The sequence below is a fragment of the Salminus brasiliensis genome, chromosome 20, assembly GCF_030463535.1.
Source record: "Salminus brasiliensis chromosome 20, fSalBra1.hap2, whole genome shotgun sequence".
Taxonomy (NCBI): domain Eukaryota; kingdom Metazoa; phylum Chordata; class Actinopteri; order Characiformes; family Bryconidae; genus Salminus; species Salminus brasiliensis.
The window spans coordinates 11,214,096-11,230,607 of NC_132897.1; the positions used below are offsets into that span (position 1 = coordinate 11,214,096).

The window sequence follows — 16,512 nt, forward strand, 5'->3', positions numbered from 1 at the left end:
AACTCAAAGAACCATTTAAATGCACTGGTTAAACAGTCCTTCAGATAAAAGGAAACCCTCTTGAAGATGGTTCATTATTTCATTTATTAGAATAATACTATGCAGCACCAAATAGGGTTCCACTATTGTTTTGAGCTAACAAACCCTTTCCCAGTACTATAAATTCCACCAGATGTGGTCACATCAGAATACTTGCTGATGCAGTCATTATGGTGTGTTGAGAGCAATTCTTGATTCTTAAACAAAACTGAACCCACCACTTGACCTACCTAGTTATTCCAACTTTACTGACCTCAAACTCAAGCTCTCTGAGCTGAACTATGACTGTGTGCAGGAAATCCCACCTCTGCTGCCACAACTGCTAGAGTGTAGCAGCTGTGCAGCCACCTAATGCAACACACACAGGACGCTGCACTACACTCAAGTAAAAGAGGTTATTGTATCAGCTGTGGAAAGACATAAGACATAAATAACCTCACTTCCTGTTTGAGGTTGTGAATCTGGAGGCACACACAGTGACCTAGTGTGGGATTAATTCAGATTCAATTGAACTAACAGAGCTGGGGCAAAAGTGTTTGGTTAGTGTTTTTTTATTATTCCCCTTTGGTGCACCCCTAGCCTACGCTGTTAAAAATGAAACATCAGGTCAACTTAAAATGACAATGTTGAATGAGAACTTACTTCAGTGGCCTTAAAATAGAGGAAAATCAAAGAGGCTCTAAATAAAGGTTGCCTTTTAATTGTAATTGACCTGACTTTAATCTGCCAGGTGTTTTCAAACTTTTAAACCCTACGCTCTGCAGCGGAGCTTCAATGGATGCAGTGGGTGCTGTGTATATCCAGGACTATGCAAACACATCTTGAGAATGGATTCTAATTATTTGTAATATAGTGAGTTTAGTTTTATGATTTTTGTAAATGTAGGCCTATTAACCAGTTTTACCATAACTGACACACAATCAGTATGCTGAAAAACTAGAAAGTACAGAAGGGTTATTTTCTGTTAGATTGGGGGGGGGGGGGGGTTGTATCAAAACCCAGACTGCCAGTCAATGCAACACTAACAGTAAGTTCCACTTAGGATTCAATCTGATGGCTAGGTAGTCTTCAAAAAACCTTAGGGTTGAGTTTCCTTCTACTTCTACCACTAATAACATTGCGCATCATTGACCATGTTGTAAAATGTGTCTTCACCTGTAATTGTTCATTTTTGTCACCTCTGTTTGCTGTTTAAAAGTAGATGGGTTCCACCCATGGGGGTTCCACCCAACATCTTCATTGTGGAGAAGTAATCATAAGTTTTTAGCAACCTTGAGAGCCTTGAGGCTGTAGCCACATCAGCTTGCAGTTAAGACTACTATAACTATACTTGACAAACTAAGCGACTTTTGTATGCTAGAAGTTAATCTTCAGCCTAGAGGGGTGTGTTACATTTTGGGCAGATATAATTAAATGATTTTTCTTTTACAAAAGTGTAATTTACTGTAAATGAACTTCCCACATTCCACTGACTTGCAACGGTCATACGCACCTTTGCATGGTCCCTTTTTGAACACAATGTCGTCAATAGCGATATCACTTCTTATCGAAGAGCCCCGGGTGGCTTCAAATATAATCTGCCGAAAAAAACAAAGAAAAAGAGACACCTTAAACAACTAGTGCTCAACACAGCAAACAGCACTACTTGTTCCTCTCTGCTTCCACTCCTTCTTTCTTTGATCACTTAATGTGTCACCACTCTCTCACCTTGTGCCTGGTGGAACAGTCATAATCCACCGTGGCCTTCATCCAGGAGATGCTCTGTTCTCCTCGTCTGCTCCAGAGCAGCCTCTCCTTAAGGCTGTCGCCACGTCGAAGCAGGACGCTCAGGGTACCAGTTCCCGAACCGTACATGTGATAGAAGAAGGTCAGGCACTGTGGCCCAATAGACCCACGGAGCTCTGGGGAAAGCAGCCGCGCCGACTGACCAGGCAGCATGTGAGATGCCTCAATGTACATGAAGTACCCTTAGAGACAGCAGGAGATGGTGTAAGAAAGATTAAGGAGAGATGTTGTCAACTGGGTGAACTACTCAAATTTTTACATATAAATCAACTAAGATCTACATTATTCACACATTATTTAAAATAAATAAATACATACATACATGCTTTTAAAATAGCAAAAAAAATTTTTTTGGTATATAATATTTGTTTTCTTCTCTAAAATACAAATGATATTTGGTAACTCTGGTAATAAGGAACAGGTTGGGATAGACGTTGATTTGCAAGTGAGTTCATGTAGTACTTTAGCAACATTGGTTTTGATAAATGCTCATTAATTAACATAGAAACTAGAAAGCATGAGGCAGGTATATTGTTGACTCACCTACCCCTAAGGTGTGGTCCCCTTTAGGCCCTGTGTAAGCAGTGGGTGTGTGTCCCCTGATGCGTAACCAGCGCCCTTTCTTACTCCTTTGCTCCTGAGTATAACCACAGTCACCTGTCTCGAAGTAGCAGTGCCCTGTTGGAGGTCGCAGCGGCCCTGAAACCACAGCATATGGGCTCGATCATTAGAAACGAGACTCTTCAGTAAACAAAAGGATTGTACATTGTAACCTACTTTGAATTTTTTTGGAAGTTACTGCAGACAGGCTTTTCCATTTTTACCTTCCTTACGTGTAGTGCAGAAAATGAAGTGGCTAAACTGTGTCTATTTCTGCCTGCTGTAAAGAGGCACTGCCCATTTAATTTCTATGTGCCCAGAAGCGAATGTTTTCCACCGCCATGGCATGTATGAGTCTTTAAACAGCAGTTATTTAAAAATTGACAAGGTCTCGGCCTGGTTTCTAACCTACAATCTTTTCTGCAAACAGCATGCCGATCGACAGACACACACATTCTAACTACGTTGTTTTTATCCCTCTAGTGAGGCTTGTACCGTATATGTTATACAATACATCTGTTTAGTTGCTGTTGCTTGAATCCACCACACCAAAGCAGTTGCATCTATAACCATGTTATCTTTAAGATCTCACTCAGAGTAACAAACAGAACTCTTTTTACAGCGCTATAAACAATAGGAGTTATTTGACACGTGTGCTCCCCACTTAGGCAGCGCCTAAGTGCAGACAGCCCTCTGTCATCTATTTATACCACCAAATGGAGAAGCACTGCCGCCAAATCTAGTTAAACCTCAGGCTCATAGAGATTTTATCAGCAGTTTTCACTGCTTCATTTTCCATTGAACTCTCTATGTCATATTAACACACTGGTGCTGACATTTCTTTATTTAAAGGAGCATACGTTCATTTTCTATCCCTATTCTTACTAATTCAAAACTGTGAAATACAGCTGCAATCAAAATTATTCAACATCGTTGCAAATTAAGTTTTTAATAGCACAATTTACAAACTGTCAGCTGTTTGCAATAAACCAATCAAACAAGACCAATTTAAATAGCTTAACACCACTAATAGAACAAGTGCTTCCTCCACATTCAACACAAAATGCCACATTTAATGACGACCGCAGTCTCAGAATTATTAACCCCTTTATTATAAGCATTGTTAGTACCATGCTGCTGTGATGACCTGCTGCAAAATGCGATGCCCCATCAGCCCCAGAGCATCATCAAGCCTTCATCATGCCTCACTGTAGGCAGGGTGTTCTTTCAGCATATGCTTCGCTTTTCCTCCTCCAGACATACCTCTGACCCATAGGCCTGAAAGGTTCCAGTGTTGCTTCATCGCTTCACAGAATGCAATCCCAAAACTTCTCAGGTCCTTTTCAGGTCTATTGATCAGCGGCATGTTGCTAGGAGGACGAATGAAGCATATGCAGAAAACAACACACTGCCTACAGTGGAGAATGGCGGTGGCTTAGTGATGCACTGGGGCTGCTTTGCTTCCACTGGCACTGGAATGCTGCAGTGTGTGAAGGGCAAGATAGATTAAATCCTGAGAGAAAACACCATGCCTTCTGTGAGGAAACTGAAGCTTGGGCATCACAGTCACCTGATTTGAACCCCATAGAAAATCTCTGGTGGGATTTAAAGAAGGTGGTTGCTGCAGCAAACCCCAGAACATTTGTAAACCGAAGGCCACTGCCAATGAGGAATGGGCAAAGATTCTGGGGTTTGCCGGGGTCTGGCTATGCATCAACATAACAAAAAGACATGCTAAACAAGAGTTACCGTTGGAAGTGCTTTTTTCAAAATGAAGAGAATTAATGCATATAAAGGGGATTATGCCTTGATGCCTGATCTGGCCAAATGCCACTGCTATACCAAATTAAATTTGTAGAGTATGTGTGTGATTAGGGGTGTTCACAGCTGTCCAGCTACTGTGGAATCTCACCTGTGGTTACATGGCAGTCCCCAAGAGTCACTGTGATGTCATCAACAGCTACTAGCCCACAGTCCCAGAAGTTTCTGCAAATGCTGACAAACACTATCTAGAGACAAATGACATGAGATAAGTGTGCAGCAAAACACATCCCAGCAGGGCAGTAGTGCAATCAGCTGACTCTCTGACATAGGGCCTCACAAGCATGTTTAAATATTTGCAAACAGCCAAGTACACCCACTGGTGATGCTATCATTGATTTTGAGAGTAAACATGGCAGCATACCCTGAAAATCTACTATAGATTTCGATGAAAACTGTCAGTATACTTCTGTTTACAGGGCATGCAAAAGTTTGGGCACAGTCATTGTTGGCAAAAGAGGGGTGTGCAAATTTTAAAATAAATTATATAATATATCAGTTATATATAAAATAACTGGTTAACACAAAAAAGGAAAAGGCTACAACAAGAAAGCAAAGCATTTTCAGGTGGCTGTTTCCTCAGTTTGTAATGTATTTAAGAAGCGGCTGCTAAGTGGAATGTTGTAAGTCTGGAAGACAGTGTTCCACCGCGCAGTAATCCCTGCTCAAATATTCCTTTAGGGAAGAATAGTCAGAGGAAAACTGTTCCTGTGTCCTCACCACGAAATACAAGGCCACTTTACAAATAAACATCTAAACAAGCCTGGTGCATTTTGGACACAAGTCCTGTGGACTGATGAAGCAGAATTTCATTAAAGGAAAAGCTCTCCAACTGTAAAGCAACTGTGAAACATCATCAAATAAATCTGTGGATAGACCTAATTATGTAACTGTAATTTAATAATTGTAATCTAATAAATCTATAAATCTATAAAATAAATCTAATGTTTTTTTAAATGTAATCATTTAAATGTTCATAATTAGGTTAAAACACATTTATTGAACTCATCAAAGCTATTACATTTCCTCCTCAAGAGCCTCAGAAGAAGATGCAGCTCCACTACCCTAATTTTCCTTGTGAGAAAAATAAATTCCCCACTCTTTAAGTCTATATTTGGTCTTGTCCTGAAGCAGGAGGCTTTCACTACACTTTTAAGATATCTTCTTCTAGAATTATTCACCATTAACATCTTCAATCCTCAGGCTTACTTCAAGCACTTTTTGTCATTTGTCATCTAAGGAAATGTCTTATGATTGGCCCAAAATGCAGCAATGATGTGCGGTTTCTTATCTTATTTTGAAAATGATATCAATGTGTATAAAACTCTTTATAAAACTGAAAAAGGATATTCTCAGTGTTTATTCTGCACGCTGTCCTTCTATCGCATTAAAAACCACTTAAATCTACTATTATGTTTGACATATAGATGACATCAGTCATCATGAATCCCTCTTTAATTTCACAGCCGCACTCAGTAATGCAAAATAAACAGTGTGAAAAGTTAATTTGTTCAATAAAATACAGAAAAAGACATTAATATCAATTAAATTTCTAATCAGTAATCCCAATATCAGCTCAATATCATCAACCACAAACTCATGTTCTCTGATTACCTTAGTGGACATGGGTTTCTGATAGGTAACCTCCACCTCTGTCCACACATCTCTGAAGCCCTCAGACACGGTCCAGATCTTCTCCTGAGCTACATCCTTCTCATCGTAGACATAAAGAGCCAGAGCGTTGTCAATCTTCCTGAAGCCATGCAGGGCATAGTAGAACCGGAGGCAGTACTTATGGTTTCCTGGCAGGTACGGTCCATGCAGACGCCCCACGTAGCCCGGACGTGAAGTGAAACGAGTATTAGCCAGGAGGAAGAACCCTGATCCAGGAGGAAGAGTGAGAAAAACATGTGTGGTTAACCACAGTATTAGGATATTTTAAAGAGGCGTTGCAGTGAAATGTTTGTTTAGTCTGGGATTACTGCCTTGAAACCCAAAAAAGTCAGTATTCAGTGTCCCTAATTCATGCTAAACTACTGCTCCTAGGTGCAGCATCCGAACAGATATTATTAATGTACTATGAGGTCCATTTGAAGCGTGATATTTAAAACTTTCCACTGTTCATAAAGTTTCCATAAAGTGTGGCTAGAGAGAGATTAAATATGTATGATGCAGACAGACTGCATTTTCTCCACAGAGCCATTTGCTTGTAACAGGCATTAACATACAGTTGCAATCAAAATGATTAAATACCATTGCATATTAGGTTTATTAGCAGACACCAGCTTCTGTCACTGTTCACTTGAGTCAGGCGACTGTGACAGTCAGTCCAGAATCTTCCAGGACTTCTACTGAAACAAAGCCTTGGAGACTTTGAGGTATGCTTTGGATCACTGTCCTGTTAGAAGGTCCATTGATACCCAAGCTTCAGCTTCCTCCCAAACGGTATGTCATTTTCGCCTAGGATTTCCTGATACTCTATTGAATCCACCTTGTTCTCCACACGCCGCAGATTTCCAGTGCCAGAGAACGCAAATCAACCCCAGAGCATCACCAAGCCACCGCCAAGCTACAGTGTAGGCAGGGTGTTCTTCTCAGCATATGCCTAATTCATCCTCCACCAGACATACCACTGATCCATAGACCCGAAAAGTTCCTGTTTTGTTTCTTCGCTCCAAATCCATTATTTTTTAGTAAACTTGATTGAGGCCCATGAGGAATGGGCTAAGATTCCTCAGGAACATTGCCAGACTTTTTTAACATTGTCTGACTATACATCATATTTGCAGCAGGTTATAACAGCAGCAGGGTGCTCTACTAAGCACTAAATGCGCTCATACACACATATAAACATAGGCTATATCAATTGTAGTGTATATCAAGTGTAGAATCTGTCCCATCTTTTGTCTGTGAGGGTCAAGGTTGTGAGTTGGACAGTTAGAGTTGCGCCCTCCATATTACATACCAGAGCCTGTAGTGTGGTCCCCAATCCTGTAGACATTTGGCCTCACAGAGACTCTGTTCCAGACGGCCCCCCCAACTCGCTCCTGGTAGTACTGACACAGACTCTCCTCAAAATCACAGTTTGCAACTGAGGGGTCAAAGGTGGGCTCTGAGAACAAGCCGTACAAAGAAAACACACAGTGTTAACGTCCACGAAGTGGAATGGGACATTCTTTGGGGGTAAGACTTGTCAAAAAGTGCTGAGCATGCGGAATGCCTCACTGTGGGTTGTTGAACTGAAGAAACTCATGGTGAAGTTTTCCATATATGCTATACTGTATATGTGGGTTAGGTTTTGTTTATGCAGTGCAATGTGCAGACAATTCGACTCCTTCTGAGTATGCCAGAAAAACAGAGGCAAAACTACTGGCCCTAGAACACAAAAACTGAACAGTAACTTATCGGAAGACAAAGTGCTACACCATATCACTAGCACTGACAAGAGATTAGATCTTTCTTTGGGGGTTAATTACCTGTGGCAGTTTAAATGGATTCACATTCCCTTTGGTATCAGCTCAATAATTAAAAGCAAAAGATATAAAACCTGGGAAAGTCTAAGATGGAACACCTAGCTAATGGCTGTCTGTGACTGTGGTAAAGCTAATAGTCTTAAAGTGATGGTTTGGCCAAGTTTCCTTATTCCAAATGTACTTGATCAGCCAAGACATCTTTGGTGTCTGAAGTCTGCTTCCTTAGTTTGGCACTGGAGCTATGAAGCTAATGTAGCTAATTAATGGAAGTTTAGCCATCTGTTAGCATCATACAAACTACATGCCTAAAACATCTCACACATTCCTCAAACCAGGTTAAGTTGCTAACAGCAAACAGACCTGCTTCTGTGGTGTCTGATATCGTATGACAACATGCAGTGGCTGCCCACCGTTTCGGGCATGTGTGCTCACTGCCACTGTGTGTTTGATCACTCGTGTGTATGTGTGTGTTCACTGCAAGGATGGGTTCACTGCAAGGTGAGGCCCAATTCCATCTGTGTCAGACACAAATGGTGAATATGCTTGTCTATAATCATAATTTTAAATATTGCAGCGTATTAATGTAAGTGTACATAAAAATACACTGTGTAAATGAATATCACAGTAACTACGTAGTCTGAAGCCCTTTCAGACATGCATGGTAACCCAGAACCTTTCTGGACATTATCTGGAGAAGCTGTATGTATGGACGTAAATGTCCGGATCAGGTGTACCGGTCACTACCTTTAATTACTTCTGATCTGTTTTGTGTATCTTTATTGTGTTTAGATGGAAACGGACTTTTCGTTTTGTGTTGTTTCTGTTCCGTGGTGTTTAATGTACTCTGAACTTTCTGTACAGTCAACAGTCCACAGGAGAATATGACCACAGAAGATTAAACAGGAAAACTGCGTTCCGACAGCAGCCCTGTGACATCTTGGATGGGGAAGGGTTGCATAAGGCGCGTTACTGCTCCTTATGAAACAGGACAGCACTGACCTGTTTCCGTGTGGCAGAACTGGGGAGAGAAGGTGATGTCATCCACAGCCACAAAGCCACCGCGAGGACTGTTGAACGCTACCTCATACACCACCTACTCACACACAGGAAACACAGGGTGCTCAACTTGATGAAGTCCAGCACAAACATCAGTGAACATTTCTCACTGTCGCAAATGTAGGTTACGAAGCTGAATGTGAAATGTTTATGGAATATGGACTGAGCTATGACTTATCCTCCGAGAATCAGAGATACTGTTCTGGAGGAGATAACGAAAACTGCATGCTTTTTTAGCCACCCTGAGACGTTGTTCCTGCTAAACACTCAAGCGTTGCTATTTCAAAACAATCTGCTACAGAGAAATATAGACACCAAACACCATCCGGACCCCACTCAGGCACTCTCAGGCTCTTTATTTACATGGGCCCAAAGAAGCGGCTGCACACACTCAAACACTGCAGCCACTGAGCCGTCCTGAATCTGCCCCTCTCCGGCATGTTTACGAGAACAGAGCTGATGAAAAACAAACACTTTCTCCTGCAAACCAACACACTGACTTATGTAAGGCTGTGCTTGACAACAGTGTTCCATAGGAAATCTGAAAATGTGAGGCCTGCTGAGCTGGTTGCATCCCGAACCAATAGCTGTGATCCTTTTAACATCCGCCTGATCTAACCGGCTAACCTGCAAAGCAAAATCTGTTGGATAATTCAGCAACTGCGATTAAACCTCCTGCAGGAGAACCTGCAAATCAATATTATATAAGTCTTTATAATCAGTTTAAAAATCTCTGAATATTTAATTAATTAAATGCCAAGCCTGGCAGAAACACTGGATTCTGGTCTATTCTCTTCCAAAAGTTTACAGTTGGGGCCCTCCTACCTCATCTTTCAAAACATCTTGAATCAGTTAATGGTTTACCTTCCTGTAAATACACCAAATATGTACAATATGTCCAAATTTATGTGGACACCCCTTCTACTGTAATGAATGCACTCAGCTACTTCAAGTTGTACCAATTGCTGACACAGAAGTGCAAATGCACACACAGCTTGTCTGGTCCCTGTAAAGAAGTACTGCCAATAAAATAGGACTCTCTGCAGCAGATAAACATGAAACTACTGGCACCATGCCTAATGCCAGATGTGAGCTAGAAGGATATAAAGCCACTCAGCATTGAGCTGTGGAACAGTGGAACTGTGTTCTGCGCCATCCAGTATATTTGGGATTTGTGACTCGAGATATATACTATATGTCCAGACATTTTTAGACCAATCCAACATTTTTTTCTGATGTCAAGGATATTAATAGGGAGTTTGGCCCCTCCCTCTTTTGCCTATACTCTTCTGGGAATTTTTAACACTCAATGCTGGAACATTGTTGTAAGGATTTGGTTGCTTTTGGCCTCAAGATCATTACTGAGGTCAGGTACTGATGTTGATCCCAAATGCCATTCCAACTTATCCCAAAGACATTGGGTGGTCCACCATCACTCCAGAATACACAGTTCCACTGCTCCACAGTCCAATGCTGAGGAGCTTTGTAAGGCTCATGAATGACTGCTCACATATGGCTGCTTCAGTGAATCCCAGCCTATTGGCAATATCGGTGACTAATTAGTAAGGGTTTTAGGACATATAACGGATGTGACATTAATGTAGTTTGACTTCTATACATTGTTTGCTATTTGTAAATTTATAATTACTGCCTATTTTTTCTGCTATTTTGTGTATAGTTCTGAGGTTTTAGTGCTGAAAGTTGGTACACATAAGTAATATGTAATATACAGATATGCATGACCATTAGCATAATGCACATCATACCAAACGCTACTACACATCATGTATTTTGTATTATGATTTACTGTTTGCTAACAAATGTCCTTCATATGTAAGTGCTAGAGTGCTTCTCTACACCATATCTATGTTTTCCAGGTTCTAAAACTAAGACAAAAGGACTCACAATCATAAAGTGATGAAATACTCTCCAAACCGAAAGCTACAGCTGTCTGTGGCTTCTGCAACAGAAAGAAACAATGCTAAACACAGTGTAACTAGGAGCTGCTTGCTTTCCCTGACATTGTGTTTCCATGAACTGAAGCCTCACAGGGTGATTAATAAGCAGCCGCTGCTGCTGCCCCACATTCCAGTGCCCGCGGTGGCAGGATTTAATTATGAAAATTCTGATAAAAGGACCAAAGAACCAAGGGAGGAACACTCATTCAAATGACACATAATGCTCCTGCGCAGGCGGTCAGTTGCTGAAGCTGTGGCATTCAGGAATATTATGATTTCACTGCTCCATGAACGTCAATCTGAAAATGAAATTAAGTAACACCGAAACATAACGTCCACTAATGACTGTCGGGCTCAAGCACAGCATGAGTACTTCATGTAAAGAAAGCAGCTTGTGTTTGTGTGAGTCTTGACACTCATGTTTTAAATCATCTGCTGTGTGAAGCTCCTCAGACACTTCCATAAACTCAGCAGAACTGAGAGTACCATTAACTACCTCTTGCACTGACCTCTAAAGGATGGTGTGCCTTTATGTCAATCTGGACTAATTTCCAGGTGGGGGTGGCGTACACGTCCGGCCTCCAGATCTCTTCGTAGTGTCCCAGCTGGTCCCTTGTGAAGACTGAGAAGAAGTTGCCTCTTGCTTGGTTTCTCTGGTAGTAGAAGGACAAGCATCCGGACATGGACGCTGTAGTCATTGGTGACACGAGCTTAGCCACTTCCTGGAACCTTTTAGCATACACCGAGTCCACGTACATGTAGTGACCTGGCTCAGAATGCAACAAAACAAAATAAAACAAGGTGTTTACACACTGCATGTCTCTGTAATGCAAATCCAGGAGGACTTCGGTCAACAGATACTTCCAAAATCAAGGGTATTTGCTTTTGATGGAGTAATTGTCTCCACTACCTTTTTGGGGCATTACAACTACTAGGATGTGATTGCATTCATTGACAAGAGTGTTAGTGAGGTCAGGATGTTGGATGATCATTACCCCACCTCATTCCCAACTCTTCAACTCATCTCAAAAGTACTGGATGGAGCACCATCGTTCCAGAGAACAGTTCCACTGATCCACAGCTTAATGCTTACACCCCTTAATCCCACGTCTAGCATTAGGCATGGGGCCTATGTTTATCTGCTCCAGAGAGTCTTACTCTATCAGCAGTGCTTCTCTACAGGGAAGCTGTGTGTGTGTGTGTTTGCACATCTGTGTCAGCAATGGGTACAATTTGCATATTGGCAATTCAATACTGATGTTAGTCCTCATCTAGACCTTCATCAGTGGTCAGTTTCCGACCACAGGAACAGTACACCTCTTTGCAAGAGACACTCATACCAGCACAACACACATTGTGCTACCACCATGCTGGTTTGGCTGCAGAGCAGAGAATGGACCTTTGTCTTCATGGAGCAACATACAATGAGTTACCCAAAATTATGCAACCACAAATGCACTACAATCAGCAAATGCAGACCAATTGTAAACCTAGAAAACGATCAGATTTTGAATGCAATGCAAAAATCTGGTGAAAAACACTTTTACAGGGAATAGGTAAGTGAGCAGATGATGAACTAAAGATCTCCAATGATCTCCAAAAGGCATTCAAAAATACGTTCAAGCTAGATTCATGTAGCATTTTTGTTCTGTACAATTTTAAAGTGACAAATGGAAAGAAGCACAATGCAAAGGCAGTACCCCAAGAGACTTCAGCTCCCAGATCATTTTACCAAGGTCTCAGATCTAAATTAGCTTGTTAGGGCTATGGCCCGTTCACTGTTATCGTTAGCTAAGACCAGGAGATGCAACTGGTAAAGCGTTATATATACACTGACTCCTCTAAGAGTTATTCTAAGTCTTTTCCCAACAACCATCAGCCATGGGCTCCTCTAAACAGCTGCCTAGCACACTGTGCAATTCATAATAAAGCTAATGGAGCACATATGTCCTATGCTTCTAATCAGAAAAATATATATATCATTACATCAAAATTATGACCAATAACAACAAAGAATGAGCAAACCTTGATCCTAATGCAATACAGCTCTTACACAACGGACAGCCTGACTCAGCAAATCTAATCTAATCACTTAGTGAACACAAACCAGCACACTGTACACTGATGCTGGGAGGGTCTGAGTCACAGGCCCAGCTAATGAAGCATAAAGCTGTTGTTTTGTCAATGTTTACCTCTCTGGTTGTTCATGGTGTGGTCGTCAGGGAGGTTGGACTGAGGGTCTCGGGCGAGACTGCCACCCACGTACCAGTTCACATTGGGGTTCCACTGATTACTGTAACCGCACAAATGGTGCTCCTCAAAGTTGCACTCTAAGACAGGGTGATACATGTGCTTGTCTTTAGGTAACCTTGTAAAAGTTGATTGCACTCATTTATAGTAATGGAACTACTTATTTCTACTGAACTTATTTAAGTTCAGCATACACATGTTTATCATTACCATCATTTCTCCACCACACAAACCCAAGTACGCTCTTAATTATTACCAAAAGACACATTCCATCATCAATGAAGCAAATGAGATATTCTGTAAGAAAATAATTCGATAAATTAAAAGATGTACCTAGACAGTAGCCAGGGATGATGTGAATTTCAAAGATGGCAATGCTGTTTCCTGGTCCTTGGTTGGGCCGAGCCTCCAATAAAAGCTGAATCAAAAATAAAATACATAAAAATGGTATCTGAGCTGCACAATATTTCATTTGCTAACCAGTTGGACTATCCCAATATCAGCCTTTGAAATACTGCTGTCACAGTAGTATGTAAGAATGTGCTGATCTGATCTAGGCATATTTCAATCAGTTATTGGCTATTTTAAGCCTGATTTAGTTCCAATCCTTTGTTTGTACCCTCTGCCTTCTGCCCTTGACCTCTGGTGCCGTTAACTGAGATTTTTCACAGCCAATAGTAGTAAATAACATTACCAGACGGCAACAAGGGGTATAAAGCCCCCCCCAGCATAGAACTGTGTTTCATTAAAATGATGGTGCTCTATCAAATACTTCTGGGATGAGTTGGCAAGTTGGGGATGAGGGTGGGTGGTGATCATCTAATATCCTGAGCTTAATAACGCTCCTTAATCTTGTAGAAAGCCTTCCCTTAACAGTGGAGACAGTTACTCCAACAAAATCAGGATAAACTATTTTTAAAACCTTTAATTTAAGAAAAAACAAGGTGTCCCAATACTATTGTCCATATGATGTATGTTTAGTTGGTTTCCAGGCAGTGATTAAGCCTACTGTCAGACCACACAGCATTCTGAATATAGATTTTTCTCTGATAGGATAATGTAATCTGGGTCTAGGCTAAACGGTCAAGGTTCAAACCTCTCTATAGAGAACCATGTTTATAATAGAGACATGTGAGTGTGAAGAACCTTTGAATTGGTCAAGAAACTTTACATCAAGAGAATTTGTTTTACATTTAAAAAGGTTCTTCAAACTCACATATCTCTGCTACAAACATGATTCTCTATGGAACCAAATGTGCTCCAAAACATCTTCTGTCTTTTGTCTCTGATTACTCCAAACCAAGAAGTAGCTTATACAAAACCCAACAGTATACCTACTGTATATCTTAATGTATATATGCATCTGTGGCAATAAGCCATATGGTTAGACCATTTAGGTGGCATATTTGCTTGAAGCAAAAACAAGTGGCATGGATTCACAGGCTTTGCGATCATTATTCATAAAGCACATTAAATAAAGTCAGCTTCAGTTGGTTCGTTTATGCTGAGTCCATCTTACAGTCCATCTGTCTTCTTTGAAACCCCCAGTAACACTTAAAAAAAAAGCTGAGAACCCTGAGGCCTGTTAACAAAGAACTCCTATTTCAAACAACACTGACGCTTACAACAGGTGACCAACACAAAACTCTGACCCCATGTCGGCTACTACCTGGTAGGCTCCGGAAACGTTGCGGAGGTCTACGCTGGCTATGAGCCAGCTGTCGGAAGCTTTGTCAGCCGTCCATAGCATGTAGTCGAAGTTGTCACCGTGGGGACGCAAGTGGACTTGGATGGAGCCTGCCCCCGTGATTTGGTAGACCAGGCGCAAGCAGCTCCACTCAAAGACCTCAAGCTCAGGGCTCACAAAAACGGCCCTGTCAGCTTCCCCCATAAATGAGGAGTCGGCCGTTATAAAGCGACCTGCAAGACGAACATAAAGTTATTAATAAACACACATTTCCTTCTTTTGAGGTTGAAGGTTTAGCTTTTCAAAATGATTAAATATAAATGAAAAACCTGAAAAAAACTGAAAATCTACAACCCTCTGAATCAGGAAGATTGGTAAAACCTGATCTTCATACCCAGAAAGACACTTAGATGAAGATGAAGCAGAGAGTTGCAAAATACACCAAAAAATAGTATCCTCTATTATTTCCCCCTATTCTCCCATTCCATCACAGACCATGGTAGGCTGTGGTGTTGATGGAATGAATTTGAATCTGAATTTGGTCACATGACAAGCAGGCAGTTAGACAGGTGTGCCACTATAAATGAAAGGTAAATTTACTCAGAACTGTGTTTTTATGTAGTGTAATTTCACAGCTTTAGAGTGGCTCTACGGTCTAACTGCCTGCTCATCAAGCATGAGGAGATCACATCCCAGTTCAAATCCCAGCAAGGGCTCAGTGCTCCATTGCCAAAAGCCTCCAAGTCTGGGAACGGCATGCAATAGGGGAAGTTCTAACCTAGAGATGGAAACAAACAGACAATGGTTGAGGGCAAGGAGCACAGTCTAAACATCTTACACAATATTTAAGCAATTTCAGCTGCAGCACATTTACTAATGTTATGTCAAATTATTTAGGAGTTACTTAACTAAACAATGTGAGAACTCAAAAAACACTCCTCATATGCCACGACAACTTATGACAGCATATGACATCTATCATTACAGGTCTATGGCACTGTTATGGAAAACAGAGCAGAATTCAAGTAAAATTTTACCACATTAACTACATATAATCAAATCTACACAAGGTATCCCCAAGGTGTCTCCAAACGTCTCCAACATTCTTTAAAACAGGTGCAGAGCTAGGTCACCAAGTTAGAAGGATTTCCAAGTAGATAAATATCTTTTATTCAACCACTTTACACTCAGCTTGAAAACAGTATTAACACCAAGACCAATTCCCACTGTTCTCCAACCCAGGACTTCTTACTCATAACAATGGGGTCAATTCACTAAATCAAAATCATATAACCCAAACAACGGAAGCTGTCAGTGTCATACACAATGAGACAGTACATTGGCCATAATGATGATGAAAATGCTTAATTTCTGCACATAAAGTAAACCAAATGATGGGTGGTCCACATGGCCCAATATTCATATCCAGCCAGTGTGTCAAAAACCAGGTGTGATCTATATTAGCTCTTTTCCCCATTTGGGGTTTATATAACCTTTGGAAACAAAGGATCATGATGGATAGAACTTTTCATCTAAGCACTCAGATCCAAGTAGATTGTTTAGATCACGTATAACAGCCTACGTTTGGATTTAAACAGTTTGATTTGAACGAAGAACTGAAATATCACTCGTCCCGAATAAAGTAATCTTTGCTTGACGTGTACATGTCCAATTTGCCACATGTTCAAAATGCATCAAACATGAGAGAGGTCGTTAGTTTTATGGCCTTTTCTGATACCTCCAGATGTTCTTAAGGTGAGAGTGATTCGTACAAGATGCCAATGAAGTCTATGTTTCTGTCTTTTTCTCAACTTCTTCTACTCTTTGTATGTCTTCTTGTAAA

At 41.0% G+C, this 16,512-nt stretch overlaps 1 protein-coding gene across 3 annotated transcripts in view; it reads right to left on the reverse strand.

The window, feature by feature from the left end:
- mamdc2a (MAM domain containing 2a) overlaps positions 1-16,512 on the reverse strand; it is a 30,683-nt gene that overhangs the window by 1,122 nt on the left and 13,049 nt on the right. For 2 of the 3 annotated variants that reach the window (XM_072664648.1, XM_072664649.1), the window contains 11 exons: positions 14,652-14,902; positions 13,316-13,400; positions 12,925-13,062; positions 11,242-11,498; positions 8,718-8,811; positions 7,211-7,357; positions 5,860-6,125; positions 4,337-4,433; positions 2,368-2,523; positions 1,747-2,006; positions 1,532-1,616 (listed from right to left, as the gene is read on the reverse strand). In XM_072664648.1, the coding sequence (XP_072520749.1) occupies positions 1,532-1,616; positions 1,747-2,006; positions 2,368-2,523; positions 4,337-4,433; positions 5,860-6,125; positions 7,211-7,357; positions 8,718-8,811; positions 11,242-11,498; positions 12,925-13,062; positions 13,316-13,400; positions 14,652-14,902 (1,836 nt within the window). Of the gene's footprint in view, positions 1-1,531; positions 1,617-1,746; positions 2,007-2,367; positions 2,524-4,336; positions 4,434-5,859; positions 6,126-7,210; positions 7,358-8,717; positions 8,812-11,241; positions 11,499-12,924; positions 13,063-13,315; positions 13,401-14,651; positions 14,903-16,512 lie in introns of those variants that run through there. The other variant, XM_072664650.1, reaches the window with a different exon arrangement.